We start from the raw sequence: 12049 nt of genomic DNA, 5'->3' as shown, positions 1-12049 counted from the left end.
CACAACGGAGGTATATGCATAATTATACAAGTACAAAGTCACCTACTAAAGTATAAGACAAATATAAAGACACACTTTAAAAGATGCCAACTGATACATCAAATAACATAACTCATCTAGCGCATAACACTAACCACACTCTACTCTTCACCCTTTGGCAAAACCTTTAAGGGAGTATCCTACTCCACTCGTTCACCTGAGTTTTCGGAAAGGAGAAAATAAAGAAAGTCATGAGCTAAAAGCTCAGTGAATAGATCTTACCCTGAATCGGTGAAGCCAAATAGATAATATGAATCAGAAAGGATCATCATGCTATGAATGAACATATAAGTAAGTCCGTAATAATCCCAGATTTATAGTAAATGACATGTTATAACTGATCAAGAACACTAACTCTTGACAATGTATAAATAACCTCTATGTCATACTATCATCGTATCACTCTCAAATATAACACACATGATGCATGCCGACCATATCATGAAGTCAAATGCAATGATATATATATTGCGATAATTACTCAATAATCATATGAAATTCTTAGTATCATAATCATCACCGATATCTCGGTATAACACCATTATACTAGACGACTATGCACAATCAACACCTAGTACCCGGTCACGACATCATGTCCGAAGACTCAAAGCATACTCTGCCAATCGCAAAAAGTATCTCAAATATAACCATACTCCGCCACTCGCTAGGGTATCAACATTCATTCATTCAGATTGGGCACCCCATAGCTGATAGAAATCTCTTGAGGATAACTCGCCACATATGCCCTAACGAATGGCATGTGTCCGAATGTCTGCTGTACACACAGACTAACGACCTCGAACGTAAGGCCAATAGGATCACGACTATGTCGAGCGATCAATCATCTCTAGGCACGCCCTAACCCTCGCGCCCGCTCGGGTATCCTTACGCTTTCTATCAATTATCCTATCAATCATATTTCATGCTTTCTTTCTAAATAATAATTCAGATGCAAATATCTAGTACGATAACAAGTCAATGCATAACAGAAATTTAGGTGGAATAGGAATTAAGAGAAAAATGATGCAATGTAGTTTCCATCCATGTAATCAACACATGCATACCCATGCTAATTTATTATATGTATACTCATGCTACAGATCAACTAGATATAAAATTATAACAATATAATCATCTCTCATCATCTCTATTTATCATCATTATACTCATATCCAAGATTAGCCTAATTATATGCATGATAAAAATATGCTCAACCGTAATCATCTCTAGATAAAATCATATAATCATGCTGGAGGCCAAAACATGCATGTACATAATATATAATATAACGTAATTTGATAAAGGCATCTAGGGGATAAGACTACTCACCACCACTGCAATTACTAAATAGCCACTTGTTCACGCTGCTACGACAACGATCAAGACTCGATAGCTAAGTCCATGGGGTCTTGAATAGGGGGGTCGAAATCTGAAATTATTTATAACATGTAATGTCAGTCTTTCTATTAATTAAAATTTACCCGGCTAAAAGATAAATTCTTGTTGTAATCATAGATTCTTCATTCCTATATTTGTTTTGTTATTTAGTAACCATAATTATATTATCTAATAGTGTATTTAAAACATAATTATCTGCCTATTATTCTCTTTGATAATTAAGAAAATAAGAATCAAGTTACTGCAAATAATTACGCAAGAATATACGTACCTAACCCTAATAATTACTATATGTAGCTAGGATTAATATAGTAATTTATGTTGTACGTATTTTGCTAAACAAGATATAATTAGATTTATTTATTAACTATGATATAAGTATATTTAATTAATATAAATTAAATACATTAGATTAACTAAAATAATTAAATAACTAATAACATAATCAAATATAATTTAAATAGTAATCAATAATATGCATATATATATATATATATTTATATATTTACATTTTTTTAATAGAAACTTTACACAGTGCTGGGCTCAGCCCAGCACCTTAACATAGCAGGTGCTAGGCCGAGCCCAGCACCTTGTTGCAGGGTGCTATCCGAGAGAAGGAAAGAAGGGAAGGAGTTGGAGGAGGAGAAGAAGAAGAAGAAGAGGAAGAAGAAAAATGGGAAGAGGGCTGGGCCGCATGGGAGGGGTACAGCTGCTGGTGGCCACTCAACGGTCGGCCTCTCGCCGGCGGCTCAAACCTTCGGCCGTCCCGAGAGGAAACTGAGAGAGAGAGAGAGAGAGAGAGAGAGAGAGAGAGAGAGAGAGAGAGAGAGAGAGAGAGAGAGAGAGAGAGAGAGAGAGAGAGAGAAATATTCGTTACCAAATACACGTGCCTCCCACGTGGGTAGAACCCACATGGTTTCCACATGACCTGTTGGTTAAGTTTTTACAGAATAACAAGATAAAGACCCCACATTTCTACAAATAATTCAATAAAAGAGAGCCAAAAATACCACAAGCCGCAACAAGCCCCCAAAATACATATCCATAGATATTAAATAGGACAAATACCTGCATACCGCAATGAAATAGAAAAAAAAAATGCTATGAGCAACTTTTCATCAGCTCCTTCGCAGACTCAGGGTTCACCACTAATCTAAAAAATATTTCTACCAAAGGTGATGAGCACAAAGCCTAACAAGTATACTCCTTTACAGTCTAAAAGTAGTATAAGGGAGGATGTCACCAAAATATGCATGTATAACATCATGATCATGATAATGCATCCATGTAACATCTCATGTCGATATCTACAACTCACATATAATAATAAAGGAATACATGATATGCATCGTTTAAACCATTAAATCTTTGCCCACATATCCCACAGAGCCATAGCCATAAATCATCATGATATGCTCATCAAGCTATTCACCACATCATAAATACATGCTCACCAATCATCTCATACATCGAGGAGGGATAAACATCTAGTGGTACTATCGCTCGTACATGCCTAGCGATGCTGCATATGACTGTTGTCTGTGACCAATAGAGTAAGGACCTCTTTCGTAAGTCCATATCTCCCTCTCCACAATCATCACCGCTCGCATCGGTGAGATCCCCAACTTGGCCTAGTCCATGGCGACATAGAAGGTCAAGGGGAGGATTAGGGCAAAATCCATAGTGCTTGGCTTCAATAATGGTGATGCGGCCAACAAATGAGGGAGCCAGGGGTGACATAGATGATGGCAGCATAAATGAGAGAGGGGATGTGAGGAAGGGAGAAAAGGGGGTAAGGCAAGAGAGGAAAGAGGAGAAAGAGAGAGGAAAAGAGAAAAAGGGGAGACAACCCAACAAACCCACTAAAGGGAGAAAACTGCACTCCTCTCCGGCTAGCACTTGGCTAGGTGGAGGGGAGAGGAGGGACGCAGCCAGAGACAGTGGAGAAACCCTCTTAGCGAAGGGGAAAAAAACAAACTCCCCTAGCTAGATGGAGGGGAGAGGAGAAAAGCCATCGAAGTCTGCAAGAAAAGTCCTCATAGCAAGGGGGGATGGGGAAAACTCAACCATAGCAGAGCTTTCTTCTAAGTTTAAATACATATTTTAGTTACACTAACATAAATAGTGCTAATTCTCTTCTAGTAGCATTTAATTCAATGTTGCTTCTTAAGCTTTAGCAGCATTTGGTCAGATGCTACTATTTAAATTTTAGCAGCATTTATATAAATGTGGCTAATTGTCTTTTAGTAGCACTTGCAAATATCAATACAAATTTGTACTTAAGCAGCATCTAGCGAAATGCTACTTTTGGTATATATTTTAGCAACATGCAGATATCAAATGCCTCTATTGGCTAAGACCCTAAAGTATTATCTACAAATTTCAATATTATTAGAAACTAATAAAATCTCAAATAAAACGTTCTTATACTATTGAATCCATGTAATCCATATTAAACTTCAAACAATTAGAGTTAACAATTGGAACTATGATGTTTAGACTTTAACATCTACATAGAGTAATATCGATTCCTAATTGTATTGGATTAGTTATTATCAACTATACAAGGCATAGTAGATATTCATGTTGGCGGTAACAATCTGATTCCAAAGAGTTACAATAAATTCGATTAAAATAATATAAATAACTTACAAATTACAGAAACCGATTGCCCTTCTGGAACAGTGGACGTCGGTCTCCCAGGATACAACGACTGCCTTGCACTGGAAAGGAAGCAGCTTTCTAATGCCTTGATTGAACCTGAACTGTACTCCCTTTCGGATGCAGACTATTTATAGAGGTAAACAGGCTTGACGAAAAGATGCAAAATCACCGAATGGATGCACCAATTCGGATCAGAAATTAAAATTGGACTTGACCCGTGCGTGCGAACAGAACCGAGCCGGGCGGCACGCGTGTGTGTGAGTTAAGTTGCATAGTAACCTTTACCTACAAAATAGGTACCCCTTTTGGGGCCCAAAGCCCATAAGAAGTTTGTTACTTATATACCATACTAACATTTCTCAAATATCCAATATGGTATTAAACTTCATTTTCTTTATTTTCCATTGCCATGATACCCACTTTAGAGCCAATTTTCATTCATTTCTCTTCATGGATTTGACTAAGTGAATATTTGACAATAAAGTACACTTTGAGCTAAATTAATTCCACCATTAAACTATCATTAATAATGTGTGGGCTCCACTTAAAACTTAGCTCAAAGTTAATAAAAATTCATGTCAAAAACATGAAATTACTAACAATTCATAGACTAAAAATCAATCACACTTGTGCACGACCTACAAAAATAATTTAGAAAAACCTAATTAATTATATAGAGATTGTCACGTTGAAGTAATTTTTCACATAAATAGAACAAGTGCTTAAGAACATGCAAGTTTATATGGCTAAGCCGCACTTGCTCCAATAGCATCTCTAATTAATTAACTAATTAAATTTATATATCACAAGACAAACTACTACGTCAATATCATCATTGCTACTACACTAATTAAATGCATGAGTTATAGCAACAAATAACTAGACTTAAGATAAAAGGATATTACCCTCTTGGGTGGAAAATGCATGGTTAAAGCAAGAACAAAGCATATGCATTTTTTTTAAGGAATAAGATACCAAAATAATAGAGAAGAAAAAAGATTCCAAAAAGTTTACAATCAAATTGTGATCACCACAGCTTGAGTTTCTAGGTCAAGCAATCTGATAGCACCTTTGAAAGTTTATGCATTCACAATATGAGATGTTTTGGACTAATACCTGCTTGCCCACTCTGAATTATAATATCTACTGTTACATGAATTACAAACAAATATTTAAACATGGTAAGGTACTAATATGCATGATTTCTTAACTAAATATAGGACAAACATAAGCCAAATATGAAGGACAAGGGACAAGAATATTAACATGCACACACACACACACACACACACACACATATATATATATATATATATGGTTTATACTCAGTTGAACTTAAGCTAACTTCTTAAAAGATTAGAACTAACTTTGGCACCAAAATATACTATTTAGATCAATGTCATATTTGTAACTTCTACTTCTACTTTGTCAAGTGAGTAGAAGTGCCACATAAGGAGATTTTGTTATTTTGTAAAGGGGTTTCGATGTTGATGTTTATACAATTCTATGGGTCTTTGGTGATATTTCCAAAAGTTCTTATATCTCTTAGTTTCCACCATTGTTGGGAAGGTTTTTCCTATTCATTTTTCGTTTGGTATTCTACCTAGTGGTGAGATTATAGTGAGTTATTTATTTGAAAAATCATGTGCATATGAGTATAATGTAACTTTGAGGAGACTTATAATTCTATATTGGGGAATTGCTAGGGCAAAACCTTGTAGTTTTTCTTGATTTTGATTTTCCATGTAAAAGTCTCAGTGCATGATTGTTTTTACTTGGGTTGTTACTTTATTCTATTATGTTATTTGCTTTAGTAATGTTAGATTTTTAATAAGAATTTGACATATCTCATTTGATTTTGCATTAATAAGGAAGATTTGATTATCTCAACAATGTATAACCTTATATTATAATCTCACATTAGACATATCATAGTAGAAAATCACTTTGACAAAGACGAATTTCTAAGCAAGAAATAAGAATACTCATGCTTTTGATGCTAAGTGCGTAAGATAAGTTCTTACTCTCCCCAATTACGAGACAAATAGGTCATCATATAGTGAGTCGTGTGCCCTCCACTTTATCAAATCTTGCTCATGTGATGATCCTATAGTTTCCAACATAATACTTGCGGTTAGGGCTAATCCCTTTTAGGATTTGGTTGAGCCCATTTTGGAGTGCATCATTTGGGACCCTATGATGCGATTTGACATGGGTTTGATCAGATCCGGCTAGGGCTAGACCTAAACAGCTAGCAAGAGGGCTCAGATATGGGCTAGGGCATATGTGGGGAAGGCTATTTGGGGTGTGGCACATCATTGACTTTGGTGAGTGTGTCTTGAGGTAGGAGGTGGCTGATTGGAATGGGATGGACCTTAGGATGGGTTAGTCTAGAGCTCGACTTTAGTATAGGGTTCACTAGGGCTCGGATGCAAGGGGTTATCCCAATTGGTTGGTGGGTACGTGGAAACTAGGTTGGGCTAAAATGTTAGATCCTTTATTTCCTCTAAAGCTCTTAGGAATTTTGATTTGGATGAGAGCTCCAAAGGCACCAAAACAAAATAGCTTCCCCACCTCTTATAGAGATGGAGACATGCTCTTCAAATTGATCAAGGGAGCCCCAATATTACCCTCAAATCCTCTTACAAAAATGACTTTTCTTAAATCTGTATCATTTTTAATGGCTTTATTGGTGCTAAGACTTTGGTGTGTATTCGAACGTGATATAAAAAGTATTAGAGTTCTTTAAAATCATCCTATGTGTTTGAATGCCACCTGGTGCATTCAAACCATAGTGGAAGCAATTATTTGAATCGATTGGCTACAAAATCTCCATTTCATGAAACATTGACTTTATGCCATGACTTATATAGGCTAAGATATAAAGAGTATTTTGATCACAAATAGCCAATTACATTGAATCTACTCTAACATATATTATTTTGGAATCTTGGGGAACTATTTCATCCAAAAGTCTCATAACTAGATAAAAGTACTAATGTATGGCTATACATTAAACCTTAATACTAATTATTAGGAAAGGTGGTAGAAAACTTAAGAGAAGAAAATTATTCTCTTGATACTTAACATAAGATGAAGTGGATAAAAACTTTATCCAAAAGTCCCACGCTTCTTTCAAAAATTGTCTCGTCCATCGCTTGATAAATGAAGAACAATGTCTTCTTGTCCTCCTTGCAAGTCTCTTTCAACTCATTGAGTTATTGTGGGGTGAGTGTCCTCACGTTTTTCGGCTCAACATAGTCATTCTCTACGATATTCCGTAGATCTTGGGATTCATAGAAAATAATTGTAATTCTTCTCGGTGAAGCAAAGAAGTTAGGGTTGTAACAAGCTATTGGAAGCTATTGTATTTTTAGGAAAGTTAGCTCTGATATCACTTTGTTAGGAGAAGGTGGTAAAAATTTTACAAAGGAAGATTGTTCTCTTGATACCTAAGATGAAGCGGATAAAATCTTTAAACTTTCTTACTTCACTTGCTTTACTTCTATACTAATATATAAGATAAGACCATATATATATAGTAATTTAACATGACTCTTAATTATATTATATGACTCTGAGTTATTATACATAACTCTTTGATTTTCAACATTTAAAAAACTCAAAATGTTACTCTAATTTAAAGACATAGAGAAGACGAAGAGTTACCTAAAAATCAAAGCACCAATCTTGAATTTTACACTAGCCAATTAATCAAATTGACTAGCCAGATGGGTTAGCTTAACATTCCAACACTTATTGCATGGTGGAGTGAAATAAAGAGGTTGTGGATACTAGATGAGACTATTCATGTGGGTAAGAATTCTAGAGCCTTTTTCTTGAGGTCATATGCAAAACACTAGAGTATTCAATAAGTAGAAATAGACATAGGGCTTATAATGTGTTGTTATAAAAGAATCAGTAACCATATGCAATGTAAATATTTATTTATATAAATTTAATAATTTGATATTAATGATCATCCTCTTATGACGGTATATTGTATATTATCCAAGCTTATTTGTTATGAACCAGACCTAGACCGATATGGATATAAGAAAATAATAAATTTTTTTGTGGTGGTATCCTCACGAGTTATGAATCTAATGGATTTTGTTTCACATAAATCGAAGATTAAGATAAAAAGATAAAAATAAAACAGTAGACGTAGGTTAGAAGGGACAAATTAATAAATAACTAACATTGCGGTGATTGTCGGAGTGTGGTGGATGGCCAAGGGTGGTAGTGGACGGCCGTAGAGTAGGGTTGCTCATGGAGAAAGATGGTGGCTAGGGTTTGAAATCTTAAAAAGTTTTTATGGTCATGATCTACTCCTAGAAAGTTAAGGACGATTTAACGGTTGTTGTAAAAAATAAAGATGAGATAATAAAAATAACTTAACTCAATAATTTTTCCACGATAATAATCCATACATGTCCACTCATATTTATAGGATCAAAAATTCTAGCAGATCAGATCCACATACAATTTATCTGCTTTATTTAAAATTTTAAGCAATAAGATAAATCTAATTAACTAATTAACTCAATTTAACTTAACCGACTTTTCTAACTTAACCCCATGTGATCGAATTATAACAATTTACAACACTTCCGACCACCTTGTCCTTAAGGTGTCCATGGTGATTTTCATACCTTTCATCGCTCTCGAAATGCATATATTTAATCTCCATGTAAATCTTATTTGCCACATTGAGGAGGCCTATGGTGGTTCTGCTCTCGGGTCCACTCGTTCGAGCCATAATCTATCTTAGCCACAATTGGTTTGGACCAAATCTTAAATATGGGTGGTTTGAGTTGGGTCTTTAACACATGCGGTTTGGGCCATGGCTTGAGTGGGGAAGGTCCAAGGATGTGATCGGTCATGATGGTTTGAGTTGGTGGGCCTTGGATCCGGTGGAAAGATAGGGTTTTGTGGCCTTAGCTTCACTGAGTGGGGAAGACGATGTAGCAATCATTGTTGGGGGTTGCTACAATTGGTCTGCAAGGATGGAGAGTGCTCCATCGTGACTTAAGGAAGATGGTTGATGGGTTTTTATGGTTTCCACAGTTTCACTATTATTAGTGCTTGAAGATGGAGATGGCAGTTGTTTTGCGGTGGCCAATGGCGATGGCAGCGCAGGGCGGTGGAGTGCGGCTATTATAGCCTCTGTCAATATTTGGATCGAGTTCTTGAGGGAGGTTTGCATCTTTTTTAACTCCTTGACGGACTATATCAATGCCTTCACCCGTGCTGGTGGCTCATTGTCGGCGATTGCTGGTGGTAGAGGTGGCATCGGGGAACACCACAAGAATGGAGATGACTTCTTAGACCTTCATGGCCGATCTTTTCTCGTTCATCTTGGATTGTATGATAATTATTGTCTGAGGAACGTCAGCTCTGTTATTAATGTTATAAACCAGATTTGCACCGATATAGACATAAGAAAATTTTGAGAACTTTTTTGGTGGTACCTTACAAATTACGAATCTATTTTTTTTTATTTTATGTAAATCAGAGGTTAAAATAAAAAAGATAAAAATAAAATAGTGGACATAGATCAAAAGGGGATAAATCGGTAAATATCTGATGTTGTGGCAATCGTCAAAGTGTGGCAGATAGGGTGGACAACCAAAGAGTGGGATGGCTTATGGAGAAAGGTAGTGACTAAGGTTTGAAAGCTTGAAAATGTTCTATGATTGTAATATACTCTTAAAAAGATAAAGATTATCTAACAGCTACAGTAAAAAATAAGGATGAGATAATAAAAGTTACTTAACTCAATGATTATTCCATGATGATAATCGACACATGTCTACTTCTATTTATAGGAATAAAAATTCTAGAGGATTGGATCTATATATGATTTATCCACTCTATTTAAAATTTAAAGTAATAAGATAAATCTAACTAATTAACTCAATTTAACTCGACTTGACTCAACTGGCTTAATCTATGTGATCAGATCATAATATTATTTTATATGCATTTCTATTTTGTTCCGGGGGGTTGGGGAGTATCCATCATCTCAAGATAAATACCTGTTATCTAATCCAGCAAGATCAGCAAGACTTGTCGAACTCCATAGGTCCCATTGCTTTTAGATGAGGACAAGATGAGCCAAATCTGACGCCCCATTGCTTCATTACACTAAAAGGTTACGTTGCTTTCACACCAATAAGTACGACCAACTAACGTCAAGTACTTACTAAGCACAATGCTGCGAGGAAAGGAAACAATCTTGGGCCACTTGCATGTTGGCCCACTTGCATGCACTCATATTCTCTAAGTACCAATCAGTATTGCTGCTTAATTTCCCTAGCCATTTTACCAATCAGTATTGCTGCTTAATTTCCCTAGACATTTTAGCAATCAGTATTGCTGCTTAATTTCCCTAACCATTTTCATGTAATAATGCCTGTTCATATTATTCAATGCATCTACAAATACCGGAGGATTTCCTGATTGCAATATAACCCGGTCATTCAGGATTCAAAATGACATAAACACTCCTGGGACTACTGTCATTGAGGATTGCAGAACTTTCACTAGAAACTCGCAACTAATCATCTGTAATTAGTGCGAACTAATTGTATAGAAACAAAATTATTTTTTCTGGAAAAAAAATTGAGCATCTATTGCTCATGATTAATTGTGCTAAACTCAACTATTGCAGTCTACTCTAATTTTTAGATATAATAGACATGATACTTTTAATTGCCAATATCTGGAGTACTTAATTTTAGTAGTTTAGAGGGTCCCTTTGCTTTCCTGTTGTTAAGGCTGTGTTGCTTTCATGTTGAATTACCAACCACCACAATGAATTTTAATACCAAATATGAATTATCTAAACGTAGGCTAGCAATTTAGTTCACTTTTCTTAATGCGTTATAAAACAAGTGCTAGTAATATTTATAATCTTAAATAAGCAATTGAAAAGGTTTGTATACTTTCAGGATGAGTAATTAACAAATGTTAATAGAAAACTCTAACGGGTATACTGATCCTCATTCATGGATATATAACAGACAATAATATAAAAGCATACCGAAAGTTATGATTATGCTGATAGATTGGCAGATTCAGAAAAGAGAGATAAGAGAAGAGAAAAGTTATATTGATAAGCCTTGACATTTTTGACACAAAATTAATTAAGCCTTCTTCTTTGTCCTCTCATAGACCCTCAATTCACTAATAAATCTCACAAACACCTCCTCTTCGCATGGAACTCGAATACCGCCTATCGCATGGTCCAAACCGAACTCTTCTTCCGCCCTATCGAGCAAGCTCTGCAACAAAGGATGTCCCAAATACGATATCGGGATCACAAAGCGTTTCTTTGTCTCGCCTACGTAAACCGGGAAGTGGCCTTTAGGGACATTTTTCATCAATGCAGTCTGTTTCCTACTCAAAGATCGTTGAACCATCTGCAGTATTGCATGTCGATTGATTCCTATAACACGGATACCCATGGATATCTCTCTTCAGCTAAAAGAATACTATAAAGCGAGTGATGTGAAAAGTGTAGCTAAATTGTGAGATGTTTTAGACACTTAATAGTAGAATGCATTTATATAGCTCTCATGTAAGGAGAGTTGCATGACTTTCCAATTTAGCAACAGAGCACACGGTTTTGCTATACAAGTGCATAGACAAGTGCATCCTTCTATAATAAACTATACAGAGAAAGACTTAAGTGACGTATATCAATTTTCTTTTATCAAAGTTCTACTTCATCAGTTCTTGATCAACGAGAAAAAAATTATTCATTTCGTCTGGGAAGAGATATATATGGTCTCTTTCTGGGCACATGGCATGCTTTATTGAGTGCAAGACCGAGACAGACATTGGGGGTCCATTAATGCTTTCCAATCACTATTAGAAAAGTGGTGATGTTAATGCACCCTAGACGACTTGCTCCAGGCATTATATATATATATATATAGAT

The 12049-nt window shown here is 35.7% G+C and overlaps 1 protein-coding gene across 1 annotated transcript; it reads right to left on the bottom strand.

Moving 5' to 3' along the window:
* Window positions 1-3419: 3419 nt before the first annotated feature.
* On the bottom strand, window positions 3420-11573 carry LOC140770602 (auxin-induced protein 15A-like). The gene is made up of 2 exons (XM_073111857.1): window positions 11307-11573; window positions 3420-3458 (listed from the first exon to the last, which is right to left on the bottom strand). The coding sequence occupies exons 1-2, from the start codon at window positions 11571-11573 to the stop codon at window positions 3420-3422; spliced, it is 306 nt and encodes a 101-aa protein (XP_072967958.1).
* Window positions 11574-12049: the final 476 nt, after the last annotated feature.

Source organism: Typha angustifolia, chromosome 11 (assembly GCF_048772165.1).
Source record: "Typha angustifolia cultivar Huaian chromosome 11, ASM4877216v1, whole genome shotgun sequence".
Taxonomy (NCBI): Eukaryota; Viridiplantae; Streptophyta; class Magnoliopsida; order Poales; family Typhaceae; genus Typha; species Typha angustifolia.
This window is presented reverse-complemented; position numbering and strand designations above follow the sequence as displayed.

What these genes read in the sequence shown, in the direction of transcription:
- LOC140770602 (XM_073111857.1), bottom strand. Translation starts at nt 11,573, where the DNA reads ATGGGTATCCGTGTTATAGGAATCAATCGACATGCAATACTGCAGATG. An exon ending in CATGCGAAGAGGAGGTGTTT is followed by an intron (nt 3,459 to 11,306) that starts GTGAGATTTATT and finishes CTTTTCTTGCAG; the next exon opens with ACTTCGATGGCTTTTCTCCT.